Source organism: Nerophis ophidion, linkage group LG06, assembly GCF_033978795.1.
Source record: "Nerophis ophidion isolate RoL-2023_Sa linkage group LG06, RoL_Noph_v1.0, whole genome shotgun sequence".
Classification (NCBI taxonomy): Eukaryota; Metazoa; Chordata; class Actinopteri; order Syngnathiformes; family Syngnathidae; genus Nerophis; species Nerophis ophidion.
Genome location: NC_084616.1, coordinates 2485883 through 2501370, shown reverse-complemented (window position 1 = coordinate 2501370; position 15488 = coordinate 2485883). Strand labels below are relative to the sequence as shown.

General features: G+C 41.2%; 1 protein-coding gene across 2 annotated transcripts in view; it reads left to right on the top strand.

The window, feature by feature from the left end:
- The first annotated feature begins 1211 nt into the window (after window positions 1-1211).
- Window positions 1212-15488, top strand: part of LOC133554068 (protein-serine O-palmitoleoyltransferase porcupine-like) — a 37167-nt gene continuing 22890 nt past the window's right edge. For both annotated transcript variants that reach the window (XM_061902447.1, XM_061902446.1), the window contains exons 1-4: window positions 1212-1378; window positions 7645-7787; window positions 12276-12468; window positions 13206-13249. In XM_061902447.1, coding sequence (XP_061758431.1) covers window positions 7652-7787; window positions 12276-12468; window positions 13206-13249 — 373 coding nt within the window. In that variant the 5' untranslated portion in view covers window positions 1212-1378; window positions 7645-7651. The remainder of the gene's footprint in view (window positions 1379-7644; window positions 7788-12275; window positions 12469-13205; window positions 13250-15488) is intronic.

Sequence of the window (15488 nt, the reverse complement as noted above, 5' to 3'; positions counted from 1 at the left end):
TCCGTTGTGGTGAAGAAGGAGCTGAGCCGGAAGGTAAAGCTCTCAATTTACCGGTCGATCTACGTTCCCATCCTCACCTATGGTCATGAGCTTTGGGTCATGACCGAAAGGATAAGATCACGGGTACAAGCGGCCCAAATGAGTTTCCTCCGCCGTGTGGCGGGGCTCTCCCTTAGAGATAGGGTGAGAAGCTCTGCCATCCGGGAGGAACTCAAAGTAAAGCCGCTGCTCCTCCACATGGAGAGGAGCCAGATGAGGTGGTTCGGGCATCTGGTCAGGATGCCACCCGAACGCCTCCCTAGGGAGGTGCTTAGGGCACGTCCAACCGGTAGAAGGCCACGGGGAAGACCCAGGACACGTTGGGAAGACGATGTCTCCCGGCTGGCCTGGGAACGCCTCGGGATCCCCCGGGAAGAGCTAGACGAAGTGGCTGGGGAGAGGGAAGTCTGGGCTTCCCTGCTTAGGCTGCTGCCCCCGCGACCCGACCTCGGATAAGCGGAAGATGATGGATGGATGGATGGGTGTGGTAACATTTCTCTGGGTTCCTGCTCATGTAGGAGTTGAGGGAAATGAGTTAGCTGATAGATACGCAAAACAAGCAACCACTAAAACAGAAGTAAACATGGAGATGAAGCACAGTAAAGAAGAAGTGAAGAGCATCATTAAGATAGAACACAATAAAAAGTGGCAGGATAATTGGAATAAGGAAACAAAAGGTAGAGAGTTTTACAAAGTCCAGAGGAAAGTAGGTGTAATGAGAGGAGGGGGTAGAAATAGGAAAGAAGAAGACATTATTACTAGAATGAGATTAGGACATACATATCTAAATAGTTCACTAAAATTGATAGGCAAACATACTACAGGGCTGTGTGATTTTTGCCACCAGATAGAAAATGTTGACCATGTCTTAATACAATGTAGGAAATATAATAGAGAAAGACAAATACTGGAAAATAAGTTAGCAAAAGAAAATATTAGGTTAGAAGTGGGAGATATATTAGGATTGCATTCAGAAAACATAGGATATAAAGCAATATACACATATTTAAAAAACACTGGGTTAAGTAAAAGAATATAGAGTAGGGATCCACCTCGGTCCACACTCCATTACAGTAGGTGGCGGTAATGCACACCAGAAGGTTGCTTGCCAACCGCCATAAAAACAAAAGAAGAAGAAGAAGAAGAAGAAGACTCCGGCACGCTAGTGGGCGCTGTGTTATTTCGAAGCCACTTCCGCCCGCAGGTCTTTGGCGCGCCCGCTCCAAAATGTTGCAGTCGTGTCCATCTTTGTGCTGCTCGAACAACAACAACACATCAGTGCAACAACATGTAAGAATCTTCTTCCCGGGATTGGAGAGTTGACTTTCTGGCCAATAAAGTAAGTCAACACGTTTAACTTGACTATTTTAGTCCGGCAGCTGAAGGCAAAGTGAGTCAACTGTACTGACGACATTATCACTTTAAGACTACACTTTCTTCAATATACTTCTTTCGTGACAAATGCATTTTGGCGGTTTAAAAACACAATATTGGTATTAATGAAAGTAACTCTACACATTGTCAGTGGCTGTTGTTGTTGTTGTTGGCAAAATGTGTGTTAAGTTTTGTTGTTGTTGTTTTTGTTTGTTTTGTTGTCCTGTCCAGCTTCTCAGACAAATCATAAAGTTCAGTGTTTTGCAACATTTTTGGAGCCAAGGCACATTTTTTGAGTTGAAAAATCCAGAGGCACATCACCAGCATATAACATTAAAAAAAAAAAAAAAAAAGCGAAACTTAGTAGACCAGGGGTGTCCAAACTTTTTCCACTGAGGGCCGCACACTGAAAAATCAGATCAAGCGGGGGCCATTTTCATATTTTTTTATTTTAAAAACCAATACAATTTATGTATAAAAAATATACATTCAGGCCTCCACTCAGTTATGATCCCGGGGACCAGTAAAGCTTTTGGTAAAAAAAATATTAAAAATGTCATCCCATCCATCCATTTTCTACCGCTTATTCCCTTTTGGGGTCGCGGGGGTCGCTGGCGCCTATCTCAGCTACAATTGGGCGGAAGGCGGGGTACACCCTGGACAAGTCGCCACCTCATCGCAGGGCCAACACAGATAGACAGACAACATTCACACTCACATTCACACAGTAGGGCCAATTTAGTGTTGCCAATCAACCTATCCCCAGGTGCATGTCTTTGGAGGTGGGAGGGGCCTATCCCCAGGTGCATGTCTTTGGAAGTGGGAGGGGCCTATCCCCAGGTGCATGTCTTTGGAAGTGGGAGGAAGCCGGAGTACCCGGAGGGAACCCACGCATTCACGGGGAGAACATGCAAACTCCACACAGAAAGATCCCGAGCCTGGATTTGAACCCAGGATTGCAGGACCTTCGTATTGTGAGGCAGACGCACTAACCCCTCTTCCACCGTGAAGCCGTGTCATTATTCAGTATTACCATTTTCATTATTATTCAAGTTTTAAATGTCTAGATCAGGGGTGTCAAACTCAAATACAGAGTGGGCCAAAATTTAAAACTGAACAAAGCAGCGGGCCGAGGTTGAAAAAATTAACCTTTTAATAGGAACCCAAACAAGTTTTGCATTCAATAAATCAATCAATGTTTATTTATATAGCCCCAAATCACAAATGTCTCAAAGGACTGCACAAATCATTACGACTACAACATCCCCGGAAGAACCCACAAAAGGGCAAGGAAAACTCACACCCAGTGGGCAGGGAGAATTCACATCCAGTGGGACGCCAGTGACAATGCTGACTATGAGAAACCTTGGAGAGGACCTCAGATGATTTAGGCCCTTCTTTGAAAAAACAGCTCAGTTTTTTATATGGCAAAACACAAAAAATGCAACATTTTCCCCAAAAAATATCTCAAAGTGGAATATTTAATGTGACGTAATTGAAGCCTTGAATGGGTCAATAATTCAAAATGACATTGATTTTGATTCATTATTATGTTTTAAAGACAGAAACAGCCTGCAGGGCAGCTTTGTGTTATGAAAGCATTGCAACATTTTCTTGTTACATTTTACCTGTTTGCGCTTTTATACCACTTTTTATGTTTTTTTTTTTTTTCAATTGTTTTTTTACAAGAGCCGTTAAAGAATGACCTGCGGGCCGCAAATGGCTCCCGGGACGCACTTTTTTGCTGCTTTCCTGTGTGCAGTGTTTTAGTTCTTGTCTTGCGCTCCTATTTTGATGCATTTTTCTCTTTTTTTGGTATTTTCCTGTAGCAGTTCCATGTCTTCATTTGAGCGATATTTCCCGCATCTACTTTGTTTTCCAACGTGACCCAGGACACGTTGGAAAGACTATGTCTCCCGGCTGGCCTGGGAACGCCTCGGGATCCCCCGGGAAGAGCTAGACGAAGTGGCTAGAGATAGGGAAGTCTGGGCTTCCCTGCTTAGGCTGCTGCCCCCGCGACCCGACCTCGGATAAGCGGAAGATGATGGATGGATGGATACTTTGTTTTAGCAAATACAAATATTTCAGTTGCTTTTATCCTTCTTTGTGGGGACATTGTTGATTGTCGTGTCATGTTCGAAAGTACTTTGTGGCCGCCGTCTTTGTCCACAGTAAGTCTTTGCTGTCGTCCAGCATTCAGTTTTTTTTTATTTTGTAGTAAGTTCAGTTTTAGTTCCATTCTGCATAACCTTCCCTAAACTTCAATGCCTTTTCTTAGGGGTACTCACCTTTTGTTTATTTTTGGTTAAAGCATTGGACACCTTTTTACCTGCTGTTTCTGACATCTATTAAGCAATTAACTACCGCCTGCCACCTACTGATATGGAAGAGTATTACGCGGTTACTCTTCCCAGCTCTAGACAACACTGACACTCAACAACAACACAACATTTGCAGACTATAATTACTGCTTTGCAAAAAACATTTTTAACCCAAATAGATGAAAGTAGATAATCTTCCACGACACACTAGACTGTGTCTCAAGGTAGTGTGCCGCGGCACAGTGGTTGAAAAGCACTGATATAGTTTATGTAGGTGCCGATATCGGCTGTTCAGATTGAATTTACAAAAAAGAAGTGTGGGATACTTCTCTTGTTGCCTGATTTGTATTTTACTTTAATATATATATTTATATTATCATTTGGTGCAGCTGGGCCGGAGCAGGAGAGGATAGAAAGAGAAAAAAAGGAACACAGAGGGGGAAATTGTGGGGACAAGAGGGTGATAAGACAGAGAGAAAACAAGAACAACAGCAAACATAACAATAACAACAACAATAGAGCAACATCAGCAAATACGATATGTACAATTATGATGGTAAAAGTGATAGCAAATAAGCAGTTAGTGAAATAAATAATAATACAGAAATGACAATGAGCATTGTTACACTACAAATGGAGCAATACAAATACCAATAGAAATAGCGCTAATGATAATGAACAATACCAATAATTGACCTCTATTATCGACAATACAGTTGTTCAAATGCAACAATATATATAAATAATGATAACTGGAGATACAAAAGAAAGCAGAAAAATGGGGGGTAAGAAAGAGAAGCAACGTACATTAACCTTGTAGATTGTTATAGTAAGAATAGCTTAAGCTTTGTCAGTGTGCCTTGTGTTAGCCAGTTTACCTTAGGGCAACAACGTTAATTTATGTTTGATGAAACGTTATTATGTGCATGAGTGTACGTATGTATATGCACTTGTAAATGTACAGTATGTGTATATGTATGTTTGTATATATGTATGTGTGTGTTAAGTGAAGATATAAATGAGTGGTCCCCAACCGCCGGGCCGAGGACCAGCACTGGTCTGTGACGCACTTTCTACCGGGCCTCAGAGAAACATTAGATATTTGATAAATGAGTGCATTTTCTCGGAGTTAAATGTCGCCTGTCCCGCTAAACACACCAGGAAGCTTTTTCACAGATGTGTAATAAAACTCATAATGGGAAGTTGCCATTTGTTACTGTGTGAATGTTCGTAACATGATAGCACACATGGTTTTCTACACCAAAATTCTTCTATTTATTCAACTTCTTCTTCTCCAGATTTTGGCGTGCTCTACCTTCCACATTTTTCACCCGATTGAAACCGTTCAAACTTCAAACTGTTCATCCTGTTTGGGAATCGCGGGCTTTCCCTTGACAAAAAAAAAAAAAAGATTACAGTTGGTACAAAATGCGGCTGCTAGACTTTTGACAAGAACAAGAAAGTTTGATCATATTACGCCTGTACTGGCTCACCTGCACTGGCTTCCTGTGCACTTAAGATGTGACTTTAAGGTTTTACTACTTAGGTATAAAATACTACACGGTCTAGCTCCAGCCTATCTTGCCGATTGTATTGTACCGTATGTCCCGGCAAGAAATTTGCGTTCAAAAGACTCCGGCTTATTAGTGATTCCTAGAGCTCAAAAAAAGTCTGCGGGCTATAGAGCGTTTTCCGTTCGGGCTCCAGTACTCTGGAATGCCCTCCCGGTAACAGTTCGAGATGCTACCTCAGTAGAAGCATTTAAGTCTCATCTTAAAACTCATCTGTATACTCTAGCCTTTAAATAGACCTCCTTTTTAGACCAGTTGATCTGCCGCTTCTTTTCTTTCTCCTATGTCCCCCCCTCCCTTGTGGAGGGGGTCCGGTCCGATGACCATGGATGAAGTACTGACTGTCCAGAGTCGAGACCCAGGATGGACCGCTCGTCGGGACCCAGGATGGACCGCTCGCCTGTATCGGTTGGGGACATCTCTACGCTGCTGATCCGCTTGAGATGGTTTCCTGTGGACGGGACTCTCGCTGCTGTCTTGGAGCCACTATGGATTGAACTTTCACAGTATCATGTTAGACCCGCTCGACATCCATTGCTTTCGGTCCCCTAGAGGGGGGGGGGGTTGCCCACATCTGAGGTCCTCTCCAAGGTTTCTCATAGTCAGCATTGTCACTGGCGTCCCACTGGATGTGAATTCTCCCTGCCCACTGGGTGTGAGTTTTCCTTGCCCTTTTGTGGGTTCTTCCGAGGATGTTGTAGTCGTAATGATTTGTGCAGTCCTTTGAGACATTTGTGATTTGGAGCTATATAAATAAACATTGATTGATTGATTGAAATTCCCAGATTTGCCAGAATTCCAGGTTTTTCGGGACTTTTTTCCCATTCAAAATGAATTGGCCATTTTTCAAACTTACACCATTTCCACATTTGTCAACCGATTCAAACCATTCCACCTCAACACATTCCACCATCCTGGAAATTTAAACTACCTTTTTTCTCCAAGTTCAAAAAAATTCCAAGATATTCCAGAATTCCTGGTTTTCCAAAGCCCTATTTCCGCCCTTTTTTCTGGTGACTACTAATTCCATATTTTTCAACGCATTTCAACCGTTCCACTGTCAAAACATTCCCCTTACTCAGCACAAAAACCAAAGTTTTTTTTTGAACTGGAAAAATTCCCAGTTTTCCCAAAATTCCAGGAATTTCGTAACACCATTTTTCAACTCAACATGTTACTACTTCAACATTTCTCTACCAATTTGAAAACTCATTCAGGACATTCAATTCACTTATTTTGTTTACCATTAAAAAAAAAAAACTCCCGCTTTTCCAGAAATTCCCAAATTTTGGGGAAATTCCCAATCTTAGGTTCCACAACTCCCACATTTTTCATCTGATTCAAACGGTTCCAACTTCAAAATATTCACCCTGCTTGGAAATTGTGTGCTCGACTTCAACAATTCTAAAAAAAAATTCCAGGATTTCAGTTCAACTTCAGCATTGGAGCATTCACACGCAATTCTTTCAATATTTGCGTCATTATATTTTATTATCTTTTTTTACATGCACCACTTAATGCACATTAATAAACACATCCATTCATCCATCCATCCATCCATTTTCTATCGCTTATTGCTCTTTGGAGTCGTGGGGGGCGCTGGTGCATATCTCAGCTACAAACGGTTGGAAGGCGGCTTACACCCTGGACAAGTCGCAGGGCCAACACAGATAGACAGACAACATTCACATTCACACACTAGGGACCATTTAGTGTTGCCAATCAACTTATCCCCAGGTGCATGTCTTTGGAGGTGGGAGGAAGCCGGAATACCCGGAGGGAACCCATGCAGTCACGGGGAGGACATGCAAACTCCACACAGAAAGAACCCGAGCCCGGGATTGAACCGAGGACTACTCAGGACCTTCGTATTGTGAGGCAGACGTACTAACCCCTCTCCCACCGTGAAGCCCATTAATAAACATCTACAATGTAAATATGCCAGATTGTAGCCAGAGGCTAATTTCCATCTGCAATACCCAACAAGTTAATGGTATATACTGTAGTGATATAGGTATATACCATCAACCTTCCGGGGACCATCTCCTCACACAGAAACAAGCTCCCACTAATTCAGAGTTTAGTGTGTGTTATTTTTTCCATGCATTTATTTTTGCTGTATTTGTCTGCCACACATGAAAGGCTGTTCCGTAATAATAATAATGCCTACATTAAACCGGTCCCTGGTTGGGGACCCGGTAATCTAAGTCATAAGAATGTTCTTGAAAAGAGGCGACAGTACGGTATTAGAATCAAACACTGCATGCCCAAAAGTGGGGGAAAATGTGTTTAGGTTTTGTTTTGACAAGGTAACATAAGTGCATGTAATGTCTTTGCAGTTGCACCATGGACTGGCCCAGCAGGCTCCAGGTGTGGATGGAGCTGGCTGAGAGCTGTGGACTCAGTACCCTCCAGCAAGGCATTCAGCAGGTCTGGCAGCTGCTGCTCATTTGTCTCATCAGCAGGCTGCTCTTCAGATTGGGTGAGCATCACTTCAACTACCTGAGATGAGATAATAGAGATGGAACTTTCGGGAATGAATCGAGTCTTTTGAACATCTCGTTTAAGCAGTGGTCTCAAACTCAATTCACCTGGGGGCCACTGGATGCAGAGTCTGGGTGAGGCTGGGCCGCAAGAAAAGATTTCTTAAAAAGATATATTTTTAGATGTCTTTATTTTTATTTTCAACACAAAATAAAATCAAAATATAAATGAATGAATGTGAGGCATTGCAAATTAAACAATAAAAAACACGAATAAAGGTTTGAATTGGTCCAGGTTATCGGGGACTGTTTTTACTGACGGACAGGTGTCGAGGTGTGACTGATGCCAGGCACGTAGGAAAACCCTTGTCTCCATGGCAACGTCATTTTCACTCATTTTGCCGCTGTTCCACTAACGCAGGGGTAGGCAACCCAGAACGTTGAAAGAGCCATTTTTGACCCAAATAACAAAAATCGTCTCAGTCAGGAGCCAACAGGGGTGGGTTGCTCGCCGTGGAGTTTACAGGTACGGTTGCATCGGGCTAACATCACGACTGACGTGTTACACGTCCGATTCGCCCAGTGACTCTCTGCCGGAGTATCAGCGCTGGGGTCCAGTGCACCACAGTTTTGTATTGTCGCTCGGTCCTTCGGCGGAGTGCTACGGAAGCTGCGGACCGCTCGTTTCCCCGCCCCGGACTCTTTACAGCAGCGCCAGGGGAGGAAGCGAGAAAGAGACACACATACAGTGATAGAGAGAGAGAGCGAGTGAGCAGGTGGGCGAGAGAGCAAGCAGGCGGGCAAGGGAGGGAAGAAGAGCGTGTGCGGGTCTAGTGGAAAAGCGGAAAAACGTTTCTCTGCTTTCATCACGCAAGTGACGTCAATGTTCAGCCCTCGACAGCCATATACCACACCGTGATTGGTCGATTTCTGTCAAGCGCCATTCATATAAAACTCGCTGGCCGCACTAACAATAAACTTTCATATTAAGGTGGTGGCCGCAAAATAACGTCTCGCGGGCCGCGATTCTGAGACCCCTGCCTTTTAAGGGAATGATGTGTACCGATTCAGAGTTTGGAAGCCGTTTTTTCACACATGTAAATAAAACTGATTTGTAGCTTCGATACCTTTTGTTGCATGTGACATTACGTCCGGTTGCAGCACTGTCTTAAAGTGGTCGTATTATGCAAAACTTTTTCTTACCCATTAGTACCTGCTGTGGTGTCTTTGAGATCTGCATCAGAAATCAAACCGTGGAGGCATTGCGGAGATACTTATAAAATAATGTTGCCCTCTGTCATACTTCTTGTAAACTAGCTGTTTGGAATTTGTTTATTTTGTGACGTTTTTCCCAAGTGTGTCGTCAGCTATATATGACATTAGCGTTGTCCTGATACCAAATATTTTGGTACCCGTACATAAATGTATTTAGATACTTTTCCAAATAAAGGGGACCACAAAAAATTGCATTATTGTCTTATTTGGAACAAAAAATCTTAGTGTACATGAAACATATGTTTATTATTGCAATGTAATACTTAAATAAAGTATTGAACATACTAGATAACTTGTCTTTTAATAGTAAGTAAACAAACAAAGACTCCTAATTAGTCTGCAGTAACATATTGTGTCATTTTTATACACCTATTATTTTCTACACATTATGAGGGACAAACTGTAAAAATGGATTATTAATCTACTTATTCATTTACTGTTAATATCTGATTATTTTCTGTTTTAACATGTTCTATCTACACTTCTGTTCAAATGTAATAATCACTTATTCGTCTCTTCTTTGATACCTTACATTAGTTTTGGATGATACCTCACATTTAGGTATCGATACGATACCAAGTAGTTACAGGATCATACATTGGTCATATTCAACGTCCTCATGTTTCCAGGGACATATTTACTGACTTTATAAACATAATATGAATTTGAAAAAAACGTAAAAAGATTTTGTGATGCTTAAAAATATCAATGTAATCATAGTAGTATCGACTCGCTACGCTCTTATACCTGGTATAATTATCATTGGATATAAGGTGTAGATCCACCCGTGGCATTTGTTTACATTCAGATACGCCGTCATTAGCGATGATGCCGGTGAGTTACGGTGTGTAGTGAAGCATGTTTACCTTTTCCTGGTCCTCCAGTAGTAGGGATACTTGTAAGAAACATACTTTATTTCTCGCCATGGAGACCACGATTAGTGATTTAAAAGTAGCTAAAACACTGCAGATGGATAATAGCTGCTAACTCGCTAGCCATGTCTTAAAGCAGCTCTTCCTGAGGGTGTTTCAGTGTTAGAACTTCACCTTTATCTTTACTTTTTACACCAAAATGCGTCCATTCTCCCTTTTCTGTCTACACACTGTGTCTGCATACATGCAGACACACACAGTACTCTGTGTGTGTGCGCTGCCAAACATGCTCCTCTGCTCGTAAACCAGCAATGTCATGATGTGACAACGACGAGGGGGCGGGTGGTGAGGTATCAGTACTTTTTAGAGGCGGTATAGTACCGAATATGTTTCATTTGTATTGCGGTACTGTACTTATACCGTACAACCGTATATGGTGTACATTTACCCAAAGTGCTTTGCGTGAGTCTGCCATTATGGTCTGGGTTGTTTTCAAAAAGCTACTTTTATCAATATTTAATCGGTATCGGCCTCATTGACTACTAATAATCTGTATCGGCCTCATTGACTACTAATAATCGGTATCGGCCTCATTGACTGCTAATAATCGGTATCGGTCTCATTGACTACTAATAATCGGTATCGGCCTCATTGACTACTAACAATCTGTATCGGCCTCATTGACTACTAATAATCGGCATCGGTCTCATTGACTACTAGTAATTGGTATCGGTCTCACTGACTACTAATAATCGGGATCGGCCTCATTGACTACTAGTAATTGGTATCGGTCTCATTGACTACTAATAATCGGTTTCTGTCTCATTGACTACTAGTAATTGGTATCGGTCTCACTGACTACTAATAATCGGGATCGGCCTCATTGACTACTAATAATCTGTATTGGCTTTATTGACTACTAATAATCTGTATCGGCTTCATTGACTACTAATAATCTGTATCGGTCTCATTGACTACTAGTAATTGGTATCGGTCTCATTGACTACTAATAATCGGTATCGGTCTCATTGACTACTAGTAATTGGTATCGGTCTCACTGACTACTAGTAATCGGGATCGGCCTCATTGACTACTAATAATCTGTATCGGCCTCATTGACTACTAATAATCTGTATCGGCCTCATTGACTGCTAATAATCGGTATCGGCCTTATTGACTACTAATAATCGGTATCGTCTCATTGACTACTAATAATTGGTATCGGCCTCATTGACTACTAATTATCGGCCTCATTGACTACTAATAATCGGCCTCATTGACTACTAATAATCTGTATCGGCCTCATTGACTACTAATAATCGGTATCGGCCTCATTGACTACTAATAATCGGTATCGGCCTCATTGACTACTAATAATCTGTATCGGCCTCATTGACTACTAATAATCGGCATCGGTCTCATTGACTACTAATAATCGGGATCGGCCTCATTGACTACTAGTAATTGGTATCGGTCTCATTGACTACTAATAATCGGTTTCGGTCTCATTGACTACTAGTAATTGGTATCGGTCTCACTGACCACTAATAATCGGGATCGGCCTCATTGACTACTAATAATCTGTATTGGCTTTATTGACTACTAATAATCTGTATCGGCCTCATTGACTACTAATAATCTGTATCGGTCTCATTGACTACTAGTAATTGGTATCGGTCTCATTGACTACTAGTAATTGGTATCGGTCTCACTGACTACTAGTAATCGGGATCGGCCTCTTTGACTACTAATAATCTGTATTGGCTTTATTGACTACTAATAATCTGTATCGGCCTCATTGACTACTAATAATCGGTTTCGGTCTCATTGACTACTAGTAATTGGTATCGGTCTCACTGACTACTAGTAATCGGGATCGGCCTCTTTGACTACTAATAATCTGTATCGGCCTCATTGACTGCTAATAATCGGTATCGGCCTTATTGACTACTAATAATCGGTATCGTCTCATTGACTACTAATAATTGGTATCGGCCTCATTGACTACTAATTATCAGCCTCATTGACTACTAATAATCGGCCTCATTGACTACTAATAATCTATATCGGCCTCATTGACTACTAATTATCGGCCTCATTGACTAGCAATTATCAGCCTCATCGATTACTAATAATCGGCCTCATTGACTACTAACAATCGGTATCGGCCTCATTGACTAGTAGTAATCTGTAACGGCCTCATTGACTACTAACAATTGGTATCGGCCTCGTTGACTACTAATGATTGGTATCGGCCCTGAAAAACAAATATGGGTGGATCTCTACTGTGGGTGAAAGTTTTGCAGTTTGCATGACATGTTTCCTATTTGTGTTTGTTAGGGGGCGTGTCCTGGGTGAATCACCTGGTGTCCATGCTGGCTGGAATGTCCAGCCTCTTCCTCTTCTTTGACCTGCACATGCTGTGGGTGATGCTGCTCAGTGTCCTCTGCTACCTCACTCTTCTTCTTGGCCCACGCTGCAGCAGCAGAGGTCTCTTCCTGTCCTGCGTCATTCTCATCTACCTGCTCGTTGGGTAAGAAGACCTAACCAGGGCTCTTTCACTCAGTCCGGACTTGTCTCTGTTTGGTGTGAGTGTCATTGTCCTGTGACTGTACTCGGGTTGTTCAGTATAGCGCTACTAGTATAACATCGCTGTACTAATGAATCAAAAACGCTACTATACTCTGTTTCAAAAGTACCGCTTCCCGGGCATGACGACGTGTCGTCACGTCATGACATTGCTGAGCAGAGGAGCATGTTGGGCAGTGCACACACACAGAGTACTTACAAGCAGACACGCTGTGTAGACAGAAAAGGGAGAATGGACAAATGTTGGTGTAAAAAGTAGAGATAAAGGTGAGGTTATAACACTGAAACACCCTCAGGAAGTGGTGCTTTAAGACATGGCTAGCTAGTTAGCAGCTAACATCCATCCACAGTGTTTTAGCTACTTCTAAATAACTAATCCTGGCCTCCAAGGATTCTCATTGTCGTCCCATTGGGTTGAGTTTTTCCTTGGCCTAATGTGGGATCTGAGCCCAGGATGTCGTTGTGGCTTGTGCAGCCCTTTGAGACACTTGTGATTTAGGGCTACATAAATTAACATAGATTGATTGATTGATTGAACAAAGACCACATGTGGGGTATTTAGAACCTTTCCTTTTGTGTGTGCATGTGCGTGCATGTGTGTATGGTTTAACTTTGTCATTTTGTGCTTTTTGGTTGTATATTCCAGTGCAGATGTGAACTGTTGTGCCTTGTGTGTTTCAGAGAATTACATCTAATTGACACGGTGACCTGGCATAAGATAAGAGGTGAATGTCTTTTTCAATACAATATTCTTCTCATGTATCAGTGAGAGTTGCAGGTGAAACACAAACAATTCAAATATGGTGCAAAAAGGAATTCATTTCAGCAATTCAATTTCAAATGGGAGCAGGCATGGAATTTTCCCTCTGTAGTCGGAAATGCCTCTTTTTTTTAATCTCTGTAAAAATATAAAAAAAATATTTTCTGTTTTTATTCGTTTTTTTCTGACCTACAATGTGTGTTGAAAATCTTGATCTGTCTCTTTGTCATACCTGCCAACAACTACGGCTTTCCCGTAATGCACAGCTGTTAAACAGATCCTGCCCAACACGTCATTTAATGTGGCCTGGGAATAATGTGCATACATCATCTTCCTTACTAAACATTTTCATTGTTTCTATTTTGACAGAAAAAAATGTCATATGTTTTAAACTTTGATATATACCGTATTTCCTTGAATTGCCGCCGGGTATATAGTTTGCGCCTGCCTAGAATTAACGCCGGGTCAAACTCGTTTCGCAAAATATTATTTTTATTACCATATCCCTAGAATTTCCGCCGAGTCAAACTCGTCACGTCACGAGTGACACTTCACCTGTCGTCATTTTCAAAATGGAGGAGGCTGATTTCAATAATTTGAAATTGCATAAAGGGAAGAAGATTAAGAGCTATTCAGTAGGATTTAAGGTCCAAGCTATTGAATATGCTAAAAAGAACAGTAAGCAGTTATGTTTTATTAATATACCGTAGCTGCGTGTGTCAAATATGAGTCATTTAATGACTCCCGCCTCCTGGTGGTAGAGGGCGCTAGTGATCCTTCTTGCGACTACTCGTTTGCAGAAGAAGTGACAACAAGCAGCAAGAGGGAGCAGCGATCCTTTATTTTTTCCTCTCGCTTGCACTTTCAACATGGAGGATTACATATCTAAAATAAAACCGTTTTCTAAACTGGACTTTCAATCGAAGCAGGAGGTAATAAAGGAAGATCTCCATCGAGACAGAGAGACTTTTAAAACTGAAGAAAGATAAGGAAGACTTCTATAAACAAGTTATTGATGCTTTTGATCAGAAGGAGCTGCGCATGGACTTAATTAATAAGTAAAGGTAAGACCATAGTAACGTTTTTTTTATTAAATATCCTTACATCACACTGAAATTTATAAGCGCAGGCCTAAATTTACCGCATGCCTTTGGTAAGCGGCGGAGTGAGAAGAGGTTTTAAAATAATTAGCACATGTTTGCCTTCACCCCACCGCATGTCTTTGGTAAACGCCGGAGTGAGAAGAGGTTTTAAATTAATTAGCGCCCCGGCGGCAATTCAAGGAAATACGATATACAAATATTCAATAGTTATTGCTGTGAATCTTTGGGGACCTCACCATTAGATTCCCATTCTTGGGGTGAGGATTTGATTCATAATCGATACTCGATTTAACACAATTTTCTATTCAAACAGATTTTTGCAATGTATTATGTGGTATAATAATAATAACAATATCTTAACAAAACAGCTTACAGGTTCTAAAACCTCCTTTTGGCTGCTGACGTATGACACGTACGTGCACCAAGTAAGCATGGAGATGGCCTAAAAAAAATTGTTTTTTAAATTAATTCGTCCCAAAAAAAAATATATAGATTTTTGAAAATTAAAAAAAAAATCAGGATTCGAATGTGATAAAAAAAAAAATTCAGCACAGCACATGTAATTATTATATACCCTATGATAGTTTATAAAAATAACATTAAATATTTAAATATCTGCTTGTCACCTTGACTTACAATTTCAAAACAAGTTATCCATCAATTTGTATGTACACAAACCAAATGCATAGGCAATAATATAATGATACTTTTATGTTCTTACATTCATGGAGGGCGATGTGGCCCTCCATGAATGTAAGTCTGACACCCCCGGTGTAATGAGTAGGGTTTTTGATCATCCAGTGGTAAACACCTGCGGCCACCAGACCCCCGGCCCATCTTCAGTCTTTTTCATGAAGTTCCAATCACATGCCTGTGGGAGACTAATATGAGATATGAACTTATTACATGCATTGTGAGATATGCCAAGATTGTATTTATTTTAATTCTGATCACTGTTTTTGAAACCCACAGATTTTGTGATAGTTTAAATTTGAGGGTTTTTTTTGGCAAAATCATCCAAATGATATAAAAACATTAGCCTCTCATACATTAGTTTCACCTTGCACATCGAATCACTGATACAAACAAAGTTTGCACAAT